The sequence below is a fragment of the Megascapheus bottae genome, chromosome 11 (genome assembly GCF_031878675.1).
Source record: "Megascapheus bottae isolate mThoBot1 chromosome 11, mThoBot2.hap1, whole genome shotgun sequence".
Lineage (NCBI taxonomy): Eukaryota > Metazoa > Chordata > Mammalia > Rodentia > Geomyidae > Megascapheus > Megascapheus bottae.
Window position 1 is genome coordinate 11,916,287 of NC_143519.1, and position 17,247 is coordinate 11,933,533.

General features: G+C 40.0%; 1 protein-coding gene across 1 annotated transcript in view; it reads left to right on the forward strand.

Moving 5' to 3' along the window:
• Abcc4 (ATP binding cassette subfamily C member 4 (PEL blood group)) overlaps positions 1 to 16,292 on the forward strand; it is a 191,872-nt gene extending 175,580 nt beyond the window's left edge. The window contains exons 30-31 of the mRNA XM_090341965.1: positions 7,013 to 7,147; positions 14,566 to 16,292. Of these exons, the coding sequence (XP_090198091.1) occupies positions 7,013 to 7,147; positions 14,566 to 14,673 (243 nt within the window). The 3' untranslated portion in view covers positions 14,674 to 16,292. The remainder of the gene's footprint in view (positions 1 to 7,012; positions 7,148 to 14,565) is intronic.
• The last annotated feature ends 955 nt before the right edge of the window (positions 16,293 to 17,247 follow it).

Below are 17,247 nucleotides of genomic sequence, written 5' to 3' on the forward strand. Positions count from 1 at the left end.
TTTTCTGTTAATTTTTCCTCTTCCCAACAATAAGTCAAGATCTTAACTGCACATTCTGTGCAGTTAATACATCCATACAAATATATCTAGTGCATTTTTTACTTACCTTTTTTTATATTAAGAGTTTTTTTGCATTGACATTTTTCTTTTAAGATGACCAACCAAGACCTGTGCTATGGCTCAAGCCTAGCATTCTAACTTCTTGGGAGGCAGAGATTGCAATTTGAGGCCAGCCGAGGCATAAAAGTTCAAGAGACTCCATCTTACTCCGTGACTAGACCTGATGATGACCATGGGAGAAGTGCAGTAGTTGAAGAGCAAACTACGGCAACCAGTGGGTTCTTGCTTGTTTTAGAGATGCTCGTTCCTTTTCCAGAAACGAAGTGATTTTTCTGCTCTGTTATTCTAAAAGCATTTGAGGACATGAAGAGATGTCAATCAACCCCGAAGTTTAATGCTTCAGAGGCAGTGGGCAGGGTCAGGAAATGGTGGGAGAGGTGACAGATGCTAATGAAGGACATTACCAACAGTGTTGTCATCATAAAGTCGTATAATTGCAAAGTGCTTAAGGTGTAATAATTACATTTTGTTGCACTGGTGAATTCTTCTTCATAAAGAGGGTTGGATATGGTTTTGTTTACTGTAAGTAATTCAGACAAAAGTCTTATTGGGAAACAACTGTGACCTAATTAATAGTTTTGTTTCTGTGCTGGCTCTCCAAAGGGATTTAACCAGTTTGGGTTCATTAGGCGCCACTAATGTGCTAGGCTTAGAATTCTGTTTCATAAAGATGTTCTCCCCATTTTAAATTGATTAAACATGATGTAGTTGTTAGACAGCTAATTTAATCTCCCTCATTTGCTCAGTTGCCACAAAACAGTGATGCCAGACAGACAGATTAGAGAGCCTCATTCTCCTGGCACTCAGCACTATCTGTATATGAAAGGCAGTTTTTAGGATTAGCTCGGTGCTTGTCATCTGCTTCCTTCTTAGCCGGTCCCTCAGCTTTTCTAGTCAACCCCAGCCCTTACAGCTCCAAGTTCTCCTATCAGCAAAAGATGCTTGTGATAACTTACAGCTATGGCTTCTACCTGCATGCAGCGTTACCACTTGGGGAGCTCTTTGGGAATGAATTGTGGAGAACCACAAGCAAAACTCAGAAACTCAGACTGCAACTCTTTTGCGTCTAGGTCAAATTATGGTTTCCTAATCTGTACCTTGCTTTCTACATTCAAATATCTTGCTTCCCAAAGGAAACAAAGCTAATCACTGCACTGCCATACTCAGCTGGAAAAGCACAGCTCGACACTAACTCTACCTTCATGAAAGTTTTAAGCCTACATGACCACAACTAGGCTATTCCAGAAGGGAGGAAAAATGCTCCTTCAAAAATCTGATAAGCCAGGTGCAAGTGTCTCATGCCTGTCATCCTAGCTGAGATCTGGGGCTCATTGTCAGCCAGACAGAAAAGTCCATCAGAGTCTCATCTCCAATTAACCAACAGAAAAGCTTGAAGTAAAGCTGTGGCTCAAGTGGTAGAGTGCTAGCCTTGGGCACAAAAGTGCCCAATCCTGAGGCCAAACCCCAGGTATGGCACCAAAAAGTGTCAAGGAAAAAAGAAAAACTAAATATCAAGGCAGAAAGAAATAATGAAGAGAGAAGAAATGAGGGAAGCAGGGACCCATCATGGAAGGTCCTGGTGTCCAGGACCTCCATTCGACCTTCCCTGATAAGCACCACTTACGGTTTGAAGACGAGGGAAAGATCTAGAGTGATACTTGCTGCTTGCCGTAGTGCCTAGGCAAAGACAAAGGGGGATGTCAGTGAGGAAGCCAGCTTCCAAGACTGCCTGAATACCATTCCACCAGGACACTGGGCCCTGTGTACCCACCCCACACCTCCCCTGCAGCTGGAAGCAGACCTCCACCCCTGCAACTCCTCCCCTCTGCCCTCCCTATACTGCTTATCACCTTGGAGGCTTTTCTAGGCTTTTCTTTGCCTGTAGTCAGCCTTTTGCTGTACCTTCCCGTCACTGGCCGCTGCCTGAGCACACCCCATTACTATGTCCATATTGAGCCAATTGAAATGGATTAAATTATTTTGTAATAGGTTCATCTGATTTTTCTATTTAGGACAGTTACGTGGACTGCCTGCAGATATGTAGGCCTGATAGCCACATCTTCACTTTGCTTATGTAACTGACTGACTCATCCCGTGTAATGTATTTTTCCTTCACCTTCTAGAAAACAGTGAGGAGTTTGAGGTTGCCGTTCCTGGAGAGATTCTGGGACTGCGGGGTGGCTGTCCCCTCAGTGTGTTTGGTTGAAGGTGTGGTTTTTCTTATCATTTACTTGGATACTGGAAGGGTGGGGATCCAGGAGACCAATTCAGGAGCCTTTTCTTTCCTTTTGTTAAGATAAAAATAGAACATTCATTCTGATTTTCTATACAGAAAAAAAAAAAAAACATCTAGAGTTGCTTATTCTGAAAGATCTCGGCTGTTTAGTCACAGCAGTACATACTAAGGCTGGAAGGGTAAGAGTCTATTTCTGGCATTTCTTTCCATGGCTACTAACTGTCCCTTCAGTCCAATATTTAACAACCGTGGTTCTCCAGGCCTCTGCTCTCATCACTTATTTGCCTTGAGCCAAGAGCTTGAATTGTGTGGTCCCCCAAGTCTCTATGTGGATTATCTAAGCCCAATTTGCTTTTGTAGACACTTTCCCTTGTGCTCTCATCCTGTAGTCGTCCCCAAACACACCCCAGATTTCACTCCCTTTGTCCTAACCTTTCATGTGTATTAGGTGCCTAGCCCTTGTTTTATACCATGTCAGGCCTCGGTGTTGCAATAGTGAACACAGCAGGCCTCACACCTGTCTCTGAGGAGGTGGCAGGTGCAGCTGCAGGACTTGGGGCCCATGGTCTTTGTATCTGGAATGATGATTCGCTTCTCAGCCCCATTTCTGTGTCCATGTATTTATTACTCCAGCCCAGTTTGCTACTCTTTCCTTTCCATGACTTTCCTTCAGAATCTCTGGCCAGAGGTGACTTCTCTTGCTGCTTTGCTTTGCTGGTTTTTTTTCTCAAGTGATAGTTGGCTTGAGTATAAGCTGCCTTAAAGGCAAGGGCTTTTCTTCCTCCATTGGGTTAAGCTTACTGACCTACCTATGCACTAAATGCATGCTTAATAAATTCAAGAATTAAAAGTCACTTGGATTTTTTTCCCTGATATGTTTTGGCCATGTGTTACTTATTCTTTATTAATCTTCAAAGTTTAATAAAATTGGCTCTCTTTTTCTAATATGTACCAGGAACCCGGTAAAAATCTGGATCCTGAGTATAATAAAATTGCAGTGGAAGGAGGACAGGAGACATTTCTGTTTACAGGCTTATTTCTTACATTATGCAAAGCGAATATGTTGTCAATGAAAGAGGGAATCTTAGAACATTAAATGCTTAAAATTACCTTTTCATTCTTCCATATCTAGCAATAAGTGTGCAAATTGTATTTCTCTGGGAACTGATAGGGAAAGGGAAATACTGGTTCAGGTCTGGGCTGTGAGAAACATGAAAGACTACATCTTGTTCATCATTGAGTCTCCATTCCTAAATCAGTGCAGTGAAATACTACTACTCACCTAATATTGGATGGTCATATGGAAGATAGATGAATGAAATGATCTCTTTTATTTGTCTAACCAATTTCAAAAGTTAGCAGTGATAGCTTTAAAAGCAGTAACTATTCCACCCATAGCCATTTGTATTTTCCTTTTCAAGTTCAAACATTTCTGTTTTACTTAGAAGGTGATTTTCTTGATCTTATGGTAACCATATTATTTGGTACTTTATATTTAAGTACTGAACCATACAATATCTCAAACATAAGTTGATTTATCCATTTGGACTTACAGTAATCCAGTTCATTTAAAAGTACTTGTGTGTGTGTGTGTGTGTGTGTGTGTGTGTGTGTGTGTGATGTGATGCAATGCTTGAAATTGAACCCAGGACTAGGATACAACACTCCCAGTCCTGTATGTTTTAATGAGTACTAAAATGTACCAGTGACTCATACCTGTAATCCTAGCTACTCAGAAGGCTGAGAGCTGGGGACTGTTGTTCAGAGCCAGCCTGGGCAGTTAATTAAGTCCATAAGACTTACTCTTACCTCTTTTACCCACCAAAAAAAAAATAGGAATGAAGCTGTGGCTCAAGTGGTAGAGTGCTAGACTTGAGTATAAAAGCTTAGGGAGAGTGCCTAGGCCTTGAATTTAAGCCCCCAAGCTGGCACACACCCACATACCCACACCTTTCCCCTCCCCAAATACCATAGTATATATTATGGAAGAGGGGTGTGTATGTGTATGTGATATTTGGGGTTGAACCCAGAACTGGGAAACTAAAATACACTATCAACCTTATATGTTTTAATGTTTATTCAAATACTGTCAGGGAAGTTTATTTTATTTGGCTTATTTTTAAAGTATTGTCTTAAAAAGCTAAAATACAATTTCTAAAGCGCTGAAGATAGAGACATGGTAAGGCATGTATGTGCTTAGCATGTGAGAGACCCTAGGTTCAATCCCCAGAATCCAAAAAAGACCTAATTCTTATAAGTTATCAAATTTTATAACAAATCATAGCAGTTCTATCACATGGCAACATCCAACTTCAAACAGTCCTAACAAAATACAGTCACTACAGTGTTCATATGTACAGGCACCAAATATTATGATCAACATAATCTTTTTGTAGCTGTTAAACCTGTTGCCTTTTGAGAGTATTAATTCTTTGGTTTTTCTGGCTATGCCTTCTTAGGTTGTGATCATAGTGGTCCGAGTTGCATTTGTGTATTTTCAAACACTGTGAGAGAAGGTAGTAAGGTAAACCATCGTGTCAAATTTGAATAAATGCCATAGAATGTTAAAGAGGAACAAAATAGTAGAAGTACTTTTTTCTATTGCAAATTATGTGTAATCAGAGTTCAGCCTCCACGATCTCTGAAATGATGATTTTTTTAAGTTTGCTTATTGCTTTTGCAGAACAGAAAGTTCATCATTTTGTAAAGTAATTTGATTCACTTATTTACTTAGTCTTTAGTATGGGGAGAAACCTGTATTTTAATTTTCAGGGCTTTTTTTTTTTTTTTGAACGTCAGGAGGAGTGGTTATGTCCTGTAATGCTATGCTTAAGTAAAATTACACATTCAGGGCATCTAAATTGGCATGCCAAATTATAGGACATTTTAATTATTATGTGGATATGACAGATTAAATTATTCTTGAACTCTTGAGAAAAGCTGCCCTTAGCAGTGATTCACAGTAGTAAACAAAAGATTAACAGGAAAATGCCCTTTATGAGACTTAATAAATGTTTCCGATTAAATACCACAGGCCAGAATTAACTGCAATATCTAGACATGAAAAAAACAACCTGTGTCCTGCTTAGAGTTTTAGTGTATTCTCTGCAGATGAATTTATTATAAACACAACCTAAATGAAGAACTAAGTGCCACTTCACATCAGAACTCTTTTCCTAGGGACATCATTTGAGCCAATTGTCTTGGACTCGTTCTCTCTGAAACCATTTACCAAAGCCACTAATAAGTAGAAATGCAGAATTAAAGAGTCCCTTCCTCCACCTTTCAATTTCCAGTGGACATATTAATGAGCTATAAAACAGCTGAAAGACAGGCAGCTATAGAGAGAGAGGAAGAAGGAAGGCAAGGTAATTGTGATAGCAGACACTCAACAGTGGGTCCCCTCCTCCTCTGTGTATTGTGATCATTGGACTTTGGAGCTCAGTTTCTTAATTGCTTCTTTAGTCTTATCCAAAGAGAAAATTGGATTTCTAGAGATTTCCTCTATGCAGAGCAATTAGGCTAAAGCTGCTTAGGTAGCAGCTCTTTTGGCCAGTCTTTCTCCCTCCCAAGATCAAAAACGATGAGCAGAGGCAACTTTGGGGCACACCTTTAACCCCACAGCTGATAGATTTTGTTCCTCTAACCAGTCCACGTAGTCTATGAGCCTAAAGAAATTCTAAAAGCATTTGCTTCTTTTCAAACCGTCGTTCAGATTCTTTCAAACAATTCATTTCCTGTCAGATCATGACCATTTGAGGTTTTGTCTGGTATTACCCTACATAGGAAGTTTCAGAGGTTATATCTCAATTATAAACATATAGGGTCATATGAAGATGTATATAAGCAAATAGACCTTAGTATGATATTCTACAAGGAGAGTCTAATGGTGTAACACCTATGAACAGCTAACTGACAGTCTAACAAAAAATTGTCAGGAAGCTAGAACATGTGCTGGAGGGGAGACTAAAGGAGAAGGACAATAGATGAATGGAGAGAGGGAGGGTGGGCTGATGCAGTCATGACATGCAATGTGCACATATGAAAATGAAATAAAATAATGGGGAGAGATGTGGGAGAATGATGGAAGAGGTAACACCAGTCAAGACATATTGCACTCCTAAACTGCCATGGTAAAGGTTTCCTTTCACCCTTTGTAAGACTATGTAATTAAAAATAAGTAAGCAAAACAATTTCTCAAAAACTCTTGTATGGTATGGTACTGCAAAGTGAAATCAGGAAGAAATAACAACCACAACAATAAAAAATAAAGTAAGTTTCCTAACTCTGAATGTATGTAGAAGTACCTCTAAAGGGCTCCGTCTGAGAGTTTTAAAAGCACCAACTAATAAAAATGATTCCCAAATGCCACTGGCAGAATATAAAATGCCACAGGACTTCTGAATACCCATAATCATAGTCTAGAACTTTCATTTTCTTCCTTTCCTATAGCATTATAATAATAAAAGGTCAGGTTAGGCCTTTGTTTGCTTGCTAAAACAGGGTAATCAAACCATTTAAACACCCTCTGGGTCTACCACCCAAATAGACTCTCTATAGTCTCCCTCCCCTGCTCCTTTCCGAAATATTGTCTGAGTGATAATACGTTGCTCCAAGACATTGTGTTTCAATGAGCTTCTTTCTGCTGATTACCAGGTTTTGGATTCAGGAAGACTGAAAGAATATGATGAGCCATATATTTTGCTGCAAAATACAGACAGCTTCTTTTACAAGATGGTACAGCAGCTGGGCAAAGGAGAAGCCGCGGCACTCACTGAAATAGCAAAACAGGTGAGCATGCCCAGGAGCTGTAATTAAAGTCTGTCTCACCAGTTGCCTCCTCACAATTTGGCACTGTGGGTCTGTTAACAAGCACTATGCGCCCTTTTCAATGATAAGCCCTCTAGAGACAAAGCTTCAGCACGTTTAGGGTTGAAGTCAGGTCTGTGAGGACTGGCGGGGGGCGGGGGGGGCACGTGCACATGCAAACACTGTGCCTAAGACAGAGAGGATAGGCAGGACTTTCTGCCCCTTTAAGATTCTATGGCTTCAGATTCTCAGGGAGCAAAAAACGACGTTTTACAAACACATTGCATTTTGTTCTTACTGGTGTCCAGAATATTTGAGATGCAAATGCTGTCAGAGTATATCCAGGAAATGGTTTATTCTAGAACAGTCCACCAAGGGACATAGATGTTACTTTTGGTTTGGGTTCTAGCAGTTTGTTGAAGAAAACTCTCATGGCAGTTGCTGTCTCCCCACGTTGCCCACTGATTCTTTGTTGTTTAGGATTAGCTCCAAAGATACCTTTTGTCATCTTCTACTCAGGAGAACACTGCTATTCTTGTGATGAAAAAACTAAGTCCCCGGGAAGTAAAACAGCCCGCTGTTATTCTGGTTCACAACAGAGGCAGAATTAGAAATCTTTCCTCCCACATCAGCGTTTTTCATTCTAGTGTGTGTAAAGATGAGCACATGAGTCATATTGTCTTGATGCTCTTTCTTCTAGCTCTGCACTGTCAATGGCGGCTTACATTTGGAGAGTTCACAGACGCTGTTTGGCATGGCTTACATAGTTCTTGCATGTGTGCTTTCCCTTGATCCTCACACAGTTCTTTCTTTATCCCGCTTGACTGATGAGGGTTATCAGGAGGTGGGTACACACAGGGCAGTGGCAGGGCTCTGCTCACCATGTTCTGCTTGTTGAGTTAGGAAACAAACACTGGGCCTAGTTTTTGTATTGTGTCCAAGTTGGGGCCGGTTCTCTCACTCGCCCACATGGCTGAACTTTTCTCTAGACTTCAGGCCTGCTGAGCCATTGGTACAGAAAGACAGGGAAATGCTGATCTTGATTCCCACCCAAGTTGGAGATCTTCATTCGCATTCTTTCTGTACACACGTGGCCCTCTTAGAAGAACAGACTGTCAAATTGTCAGCCTTTTTTACACGTCCCAGATCAAATATCCATGCATCATTCAGAACTGTTGCACTATGTGGATTAGTCTTAAGTCAACAGGCTTTTCACTCTCACAGATCAGAATTCACTTGTCTGAAAAGAAAAACCAACATCTAGGGAGAGGTGCTTTCAAGTCACATATTCTTGACCACATAGTTGCTGTTCAAAAAAGGTCAGAACAGGGGCCCGAAGTTTGGCCTAGTGGTAGAGTGCTTGCCTAGCATGCACAAAGACCCGGGTTCGATTCCTCGGTACCACATCCATAGAAAAAAGTGGTGCTCAAGCTCAGTGGTAGAGCTCTAGCCTTGAGTAAGTCCAACGACAGGGCTCAGGCTCTGAGCTCAAACCCAGGACTGGCAAAACTAACAACAAAACACACACACACACACACACACACACACAAACAAAAAGGTCAGAACAGGCAAATGGAATCATTCTTAGGCCAATCTTCTGTCATTATACTTTGAGAAGTAGGGAAAGTAGTTTTTCAATGCATAACTTGTCAGGGTATATTCCTCTGCTGGGTTGACATTGGCCTACACAGACAGTTATTTTCTTGCTATTCTAGAAGCTTTAAGGTCACGATCAAGGATTGGTTTCCACTGAAGCCTGTTTCCTGGACTTGTGGTTTCCATGTCTTTTTTTTTTTTTTTTTGTCCGTGGTAAGACTTGAACCTTGTGCACTGTCCCTGAACTCTTTAGCTCAAGGCTGGTGCTCTACCACTTGAGCCACAGCACCACTTCCAGTTTCTTAGTAGTTAATTAATTGGAGATAAGAGTCTCTCAGACTTTTGTGCCTGGGTTGGCTTTGAGCCGCGATCCTCAGATCTCAGCCACCTCAGTAGTAGGATTACAGGCATGAAAACCAGCACCTGGCTAGGTCTCTATGTCTTTACATGGTCCTCTGTATAGTGCACCCTGATCTGCTCTCTGTCAGCCGTGTTGGACTAAGTTCCCCATTTTAACTTAATAGTGTCTTTAGAGACTCCGTCACATTCTGAAGTACTGACAGCTAGGACCTGAGCATGTGTTTTCAGGAAAGGGCATCTCACACATCAGCCCTAACATAGAAGGATGAATGTCTGTTTTCCTTCCCCAGTGACCAGATCTCATAGTTAGTGGTTTTCATACTTCCTTTGTTCCTGCTGTGTAATAGGGTGCCATTTTGTCTGTTCTTGAAAGCACTATTCACAGCCCCCAAAGTTAGGAAATCTTCACATCCTAGATTCTAGGAGCCTGGTCCTGAGTAAATGGGTAAAGAAGCATTTAGCAGAATCACCAAAGCCTCCATGCTGCAGGTCATCAAGTGTCCTGCGAGGGCTCATCCTGCAAGATGGTTGATGTGGCAATGCTTCCAGGAATGTAAACCATCGCACAAAAGTAAATGGATTCTACCTAATTGATGACAAAAGTTTGAACTGGTTTCACAAGGCTAGAGACCGAACCCTTACTTCCTGATAATAACAAAAGAAGTATGCAGAGCTCTTATTCTAAGTAGCTTTAGATGGTCTAATTAAAAGCTATGGTAGGAGCCGGGAATTTGACTTAGTGGTAGAGTGCTTGCCTAGCATGCATGAAAACCTGGGTTTGATTCCTCGGTACCACATACATGGGGGGAAAAAAAGCTGGAAATGGTGCTATGGCTCAAGTGGTAGAGCTCTAGCCTTGAGAAAGCCCAAAGACAGTGCTCAGGCCCTGAGTTCAAGGCCCAGGACTGGCAAAAAAAAAAAAAAAAAGCTATGCTAGGGCCTGTGCCAGTGGCTCATGCCTGTCTTCCTAACTACTGAGGAGGCTGAGACTTAAGACTTTTTATCTACAGTTAGCCACCAAAAATCGGAAGTGGAGTTATAAAATAAGTGGTAGAACGCTAGCCGTGGGCAGAAAAGCCCAATGTGGCCTAGTGGTACAGTGCTTGCCTGGCATGTACAGAGACCTGGGTTCGATTCCTCAGCACCACATACACAGAAAAAATCCGGAAGTGATGCTGAGGCTCAAGTAGTAGAGCTCTAGCCTTGAGAAAGTCCAAGGACAGTGCTCAGGCCCTGGGCTCAAGGCCCAGGACTAGCAAAAAAAAAAAAAAAAAAAAAAAACTATTCTGATCCTTGGCATCAACCACACTGACAGTCCTAGCAACTTGAGGCTGAGATCTGATTTGAAGCCAGTCTGGGACAGGAAAGTCTGTGACACACTTATAAAACAACCAGAAGTGGAAGTAGAACTGAAGTGGTAGAAAGCAATCCTTGAGTGAAAAACTGACAAAAAGCTATTCTTAATAATCAGCCTAATAAATGATTCATGCTAATACTATACGTTTTTTAGGTTGTATTTTTTTTTTTAACTTGTAAGTTTAAAAAAGCTACTCTTCCACTGCAGTCTCCCGGCATATAGACTTTCCCTCTGGATGTAGTCTTGTCACCATCTCCTGTAGCTTGCTGACATAGTATATGTCTAAATATGCACTAGTGTACACACACATATACAGCCTCTTTGTAAACACTCATTTGGCTGCAGATGTACTCAGTGGTAAAGCATTTGCCTTTGTGTACACAAGACCCTGAGTTCAATCTTACATCACTATGAAATTTTTAAAAAGATTGAATCTTGATATATATCTTGAATGTATAGTTATTTCACTTTTTAATAGCTACCTAATATTTATATTTCCCACTTTACTTGTTATATTTTCCTTAATTTGTTAGCTCCTAAGTTTTTACTCTGCCACACAAAGAATGACCTCTTGGATTTATTTATTAATTCCTTTGTTCTATTTTACAACTATTCAGTTTCTGTTCTTTGAGTCTTTCCTGTTTTATTTTATCATTGGTTCTTTACTTCTTGAATGCATTTGATTGCATTCTTTTTTTCCTTATTAACATAAATAAATTGAGGCTCCGAATGTTCCTCTGAATGCTGCATTGGCTGTGTAGATTCCAGTATGTAATTCCTTCAAAGTTCATACTTATATCTTACAGTTTGAGTTTTTCTTCTTCTGCCCATAAATTATAAAGGAGATTTTCAAAACTAACTGGTAATGAAATCTTAGAACTGATAAAATAAGTAAAAACTGATAATAGGTTGTTGTTGGCATTATTTCCTATTTTACTATCATTGTTTAGTGACCAAAAATATTTTCTGTACCCTTTTTTCTGCCCATTTGGAATTACTCATTCTTTCTTGGGTCCTGGTATAAAGGCAATCTTCATGAATATTCTCTGGACATTAAAAAGTCACAATCATGTCTGGGTAAAGTATATAGCTTAATAACTTCTTATTTGCTCTACTTTGTTAATTACATCACATAGGTCTTCTTAATTATCCTTACATACATTGGCACATTTGGTATGACATGTATGTCAAGAGGTAAAGCAGTCTCTTGTACTGTAGACCTGTCCATTTTGCTTTAGAATTACTGATGTCATTTTCAGCCCACAGAGGCTCTTAACTTGGACTGTGAACTTTGTTCTACCATTCAAAAGAACCTTTGTGGGCCTAGGTCCAAGTTGGCTCAAACTAAGCATCTCCCTCCCCCAAACTCAGCTTCATTTTTTGCTTCTCTCATGGGTCTTTGCTTATCTTAATATCCAAAGGTGTGTCTTCTCTGTATGGAACAGACATGTGTCTTCTCTGTATGGTTGAAAAGTCATTAGTTGTTTTTGCTGGTTAACTGGAGATAAGAGTCTCACAGACTTTCCTGCCTATGTGGCTTTGAACTGTGATCCTCAGATCCCAGCCTCCTGAATAACTAGATTTGAGGTGTGAGCCAGTGGTGCCTGGCTTGGTATTCCTTTTTAATGCATGAAGACAACTAAGGCAGCTGAATCTGAACAAGGCCAGTTACCTCAATGATGCTTGCAGCTGTGCCTTTGTACCTGCTAGGTGATCATATTTACTCAAGTAACAACATCTCAACTGAGATTCTGGGGTTCTGTAAAAATGAATCCTAAGATCCACACTAGGGGCCCCTAGATGTTTTGTTTCCACCTTTCAGCTGAGTAATGCAGCTACTTTGCATGTACTTATGCAGCCTTCCTAAACACCCAGCACTTAACTCAGTCTGTTTTCAACCTGTAGTTTATAGCCATTAATTAGATCCAGTGAGGTAAGTCAGTGTTATCTCCCTTTACAGATGGGGCGGCCAGTGTGGAGAGGGAGAGTAGTGTTTTCTAGGATGAGCACTAAGTCCAGGATTGAGAGCTGAGACTGGGCGCCTCCATCCTAGGTTTAGCCTGAGACACAAGGACCCAGCCAGAGAGCACAACAATCTGACTGCTTTCATCATCTGATCAGTAAAAGAGAGGCTGTGTCTCACCTGTGCTGTTACTTCATGTGTATTATGGGACATGATAAGAGATGTGAAAAAAGAAAGGTCAGCTCAAGGACTTTGTTCATATTAACTTGCTTTCAATAAAGCATTTCAGACTTGGCAGCTAAGACCATTTCAATTAAGAATAGTTCATAACAATATTTTCCTTATAAATATTTCATTGGTGGATCATGGAGAAGAAGCCAGCCTCTTTGGGGGAGAGTTCTCAAACCATAGCAAGTGAATTTTATTTCCGTTTGCCCTTTGGGCTGCTTTTAGTTCTAACAAGGAATAGCTCTTTTGGAATGCATAAATAGAGGAAAAAAACATGCAAAATATGGCTACTTTTAAAAATAAAAAAGTATGAGAGGGAGACATGGTAGGAAACACACACACATTTTGAGGTTTTTTTTTAATAATGGAAATGTCTCAGCTTTGATGTAGTTGAGGATTTTTCTTCTCAAGTGATCTTCATAATTGGAATTTTCTTCGTAGTGATATTTTCGGAGTAGCAAGTATGCAAGCAACAAAAGAAAAAAAAACTATGAGTACTACGTAGGTAGATGCCTCTACTCATTGTCTTCTAAACGTAAAGTCCAGTGATAACTCCTTTTACAATACCCACAAATTTGTTTGGAGCCAGATTTTTATGAAAGTACATCCAGAATTGTAGACTGAGAGACCCAGCTCATGACACATGTCAGGAGCAGAGACATGAAATATTTTCTGTTTTAAAGACTCAAACAAAACTTTTTACATTCTTCTTTGGTGGAAAAAAAAATCACATTTGAAGTCCTTTTTTCGATCCAAAACACATTTGGAGATAAGAGCTCACAAGTCTTGACATTATTTCATTTTGTTATGCGCATCTGTCAAGGAACTAAGATACGATAGAGCTACTAAAAACCAACGATTGTGGAACAGAGAAACTTGACAGCATTTCATTTCCTTTATGTTCCGATTATACATTTATCAGGAAGCCTGTATCTCTCCTAGTTCTGCTAGAAATTGGTAGAATTCAGGAACTCAAAGAACTGGCCTATTATTTGGTATCATCTTACATTTTTAGTGAAGTTGCTTGCTTGGGTCATTGTTAAAGCTTTTGCTTCTCCATTCGTTATTGTGCCCCACTATCCACAGATCACATTTCTATGGGCCTCGTGACCGCTTTGCTGCACAAATTAAACACTGGGATATTTCATACATAGAGGCCAGCATTTCAATGGTTGTCAATCAAGGGTGTATAAAATATAGGGATTACAACCTGATATTAACATCCAAAGCTATTGTGCTCATTTTTATGTGTGAAAATGAGAAACCCTCGTGCCAACACTAGCTTTCCCAGCCTCTTTGTCATTCTGTTTTTAATTTATCTCCAGGTTTTGAGTCAGTAAAATGGCTTTGCTTATCAATTTAATGGAGTGATAAAAACCTATCTGTGAATCAGTGATCAGAGCTAAAGTGGATCTACAGGTTGTTGGGCCCTCACCCCAGTCCAGCTAAGGGGTTTCTTGGGGATAATTCTTCTCTGCAATATACCCATCCCTGTGTTTTGAGGGGCTTGGGTTTTTTCTTGTTGTTATTATTTGTTTGTTTGCATCAGTACTGAGGCTTGAACGCAGGGCCTGAGTTGCTGTCCCTTAGTTTTTTTTCTCAAGGTTGACTACTATTTTACTCATAGCTCTACTTGCGGCTTTTTGGTGGCTAATTGGAGATAAGATTCTCATAGTTTTCTGCCCAGGCTGGCTTCAAACCAGGATCTTCAGATCTCAACCTCTTTGAGTAGCCAGGATTATAGGTACAAGCTAACAGGGCCTGATCATTTGGGTTTTAATTACATCTGTAGATGGGCTTCAGTTTGCTTCGCGTGAAGTAAGCATTGAAATACATAACATTGGAGGACTTACATACCTTTCTAACATGCCCTTTCATCTTTATCTTTTTAAACAGGTCTATTTCAAACGAAATTACCCAGATATCACTCACACTGGCTCTGTGGCTATGAACACCTCCAACGGACAGCCCTCTACCTTCACCATTTTTGAGACTGCACTGTGATTCTACCAAGATGTTAAGTCTGTTTTCAAGCTGTCTGGGCACCATCGGAACTTTTAACTCTAGCAACAAATATTTACACATCCAAGATGGATGTTCAGTTTTCTCCAATTTCATCCATTGATTTCAAATTCTAACAAAATGATCCGTTACTTTTGTCTAAATGTTACACTCTTTACAAGAAAAAGAAATCCAAATCAGAGCAGCAGGCCACCAATAAAAGGTGTCTGCCATGTTGTGTGCCTTAACAGACTTGAGAGCCAAAGCCTGTTGACTTAACACAAAGTTGACACGGACGGCCTCCTCTGTCCAGAACAGAACATATTTGTTTTTCAGGGATTCTGTTTACTTGAAGACTGTGTGAAGTTGCCACTTTGTCTCTCCACTTTCTACAACCGGGATCCATGGTTTCCCCAAGGGCCTCTGGTGAAAACAGTACAAGGGGAAAAAAAAAAAATATATATATATATATATATGTATACATATATATATGCACACACATACATACATATCATATATATATATATTCTCCTTAATTTATGTGACATAGTAGGGATAATCTTACCTACCCCCTAAAAATATGGTCAAAGTATAGAAGGACAATATTCATTATAGTTCTCTGATTGTTAGTCAGTAGAGATGGCCACACAGGTTTGAACATCCTTGCCTTGTTGGTTCTTCTGACTTGAATATGAACCTGTTGCACGGTGATATTTCCAAAAGAAAAAGAAAAAAGGCCAAACCTCTAATTGCAACTCCTAGAATATGTGGTATTATTCTTATTTGGACTTTTGGTTTACAGAAAGTAAACCTTCTGTCCACTCTTAAGCCTTGGGGTTTAGCCTTTCTTGAAACCTTTCAGCAATTGCGTGCATAGGCTCTCCCTGCTCAGGGAGAAAGCCTGAAAACCATGGCAGACGTTGGTGGTAATTATGTAGTACGTCCTCAGGTTATATCCAGAGCTTCATTTTCGTGAGTCTGTCCAGATGAGTTAACCTCTGACCACTAATAGCAGTTTTCTTTAGGTCCATCGGATTAGTGAATCAACAAACCACAGTACTTCCTAGGCTGTCTTTCATTTGAACTGCAAGCCAGTTGGTAGTGTTTCACTGACGGTGGTGGCAGTGGTCTGTTGAGTTGACGTTGTTCAACACTTTCCATGTGAAGTAGGTTCTTATGACCTCTTAGAATAAGGTGAATCTGTTAATACACATTAATGTGTAAATGTGTACACATACATAAATGCCTACCCCTAGTGGGTTTTTAGATTCATTAACAGAGAGAAACATATGTTTTGGAATGAAACACACACACACACACACATAAGCATACGCCGAAAACCACCAAAATGCACTGAGTGTCTTGGCTGTTTTACCTTTTGTATACAGAAAAGAATCTGTGATCAATGTTTAGTCCATATAAATCACGCACAGAGAGTCGTTTACTTATAGTTACAGCTCGTATTTAAGGACCCTGAGATGGCAATGTCCTTTAAGTATGAGAGATATCTTAAATGTATATATGTTTGTTTGGACTTTTCCATTTCTGTCTTGGTGTTGTCATAGGATTTTTTTTAATGAAACAAAATTCAGCTGAAATAAATGACAGTTTTCATCTATTCAGAGCTCTGTAGTTTTGTTCTTAGAGGGATTACTGACTAAGGTCCTTGCTCATGAAAGCCCCTGGATTAAAATAAATCAATAACAAGTAAATAAGTTTTTTAGTAAACTCATTGTCTGGATATCTTAGGTGCACCATATATTGCCGACAGATGAGTAAATTCCAGACAGTTGCTGATGAAAGCATCCAGTTGCTCTGCTTCCTATAAAGCAGAATATTAGCTTAGTTTATGCTCTGGACTTTGACAAATTATAAATGGATCTGGGCTTTAAATTAAGGTGACTTGGTCTGCAATGAATGATACTTTTTTTGCTGTTACATCTCAAATGGTTCTTAAAGTGTAGCCCTAAAGTAAGCAACATCACCTGAGAATTTAATAAAAATACAAACAAGCTCTTGTGGGTGCAAGTAGCTTACACTTGTAATCCTAGCTACTCAGGAAGCTAAAATCTGAGGATTGTGGTTCAAAGCCTCCTGGGCTCAAAAACTTGTGAGACTCATCCAGAAAGTTAGGAATGAGGCTGTAGCTCCAGTGGTAGAGCAAAAGCCTTGGGCTGAAGAGCTTAGGGACAGCGCTCAAGCTCAGAGTTTCAAGACCTAGGACTGTAACATACATTAAAAAAAAAAAAAAAGATTCTTGTGCCTTGCTCAGATCTACTGAGCTACTGATTTTCATGTGGACCAGTACTCTGCTTTAACAGGTCTTAAGCTAATGCTTTGTGTTACAGAACACAAAGAACTCCCAAAACTTTAGAAAACAACGAAAGCCCAACTGTAGAATTGGACAAAAGTCTTTGATAGGAAATTCACAAAGTAAAACAAATAGCCAATAACTGGAAATATATTCTCCCCCTTGGTGGTTTCCAAGGAAATGGAGATTAATGCTATAAGAGATCTGCCCATTGGCATGGCTGTAATTCAGTAGACTGAAATATCAGTCTGGTGCACAATGGAGCA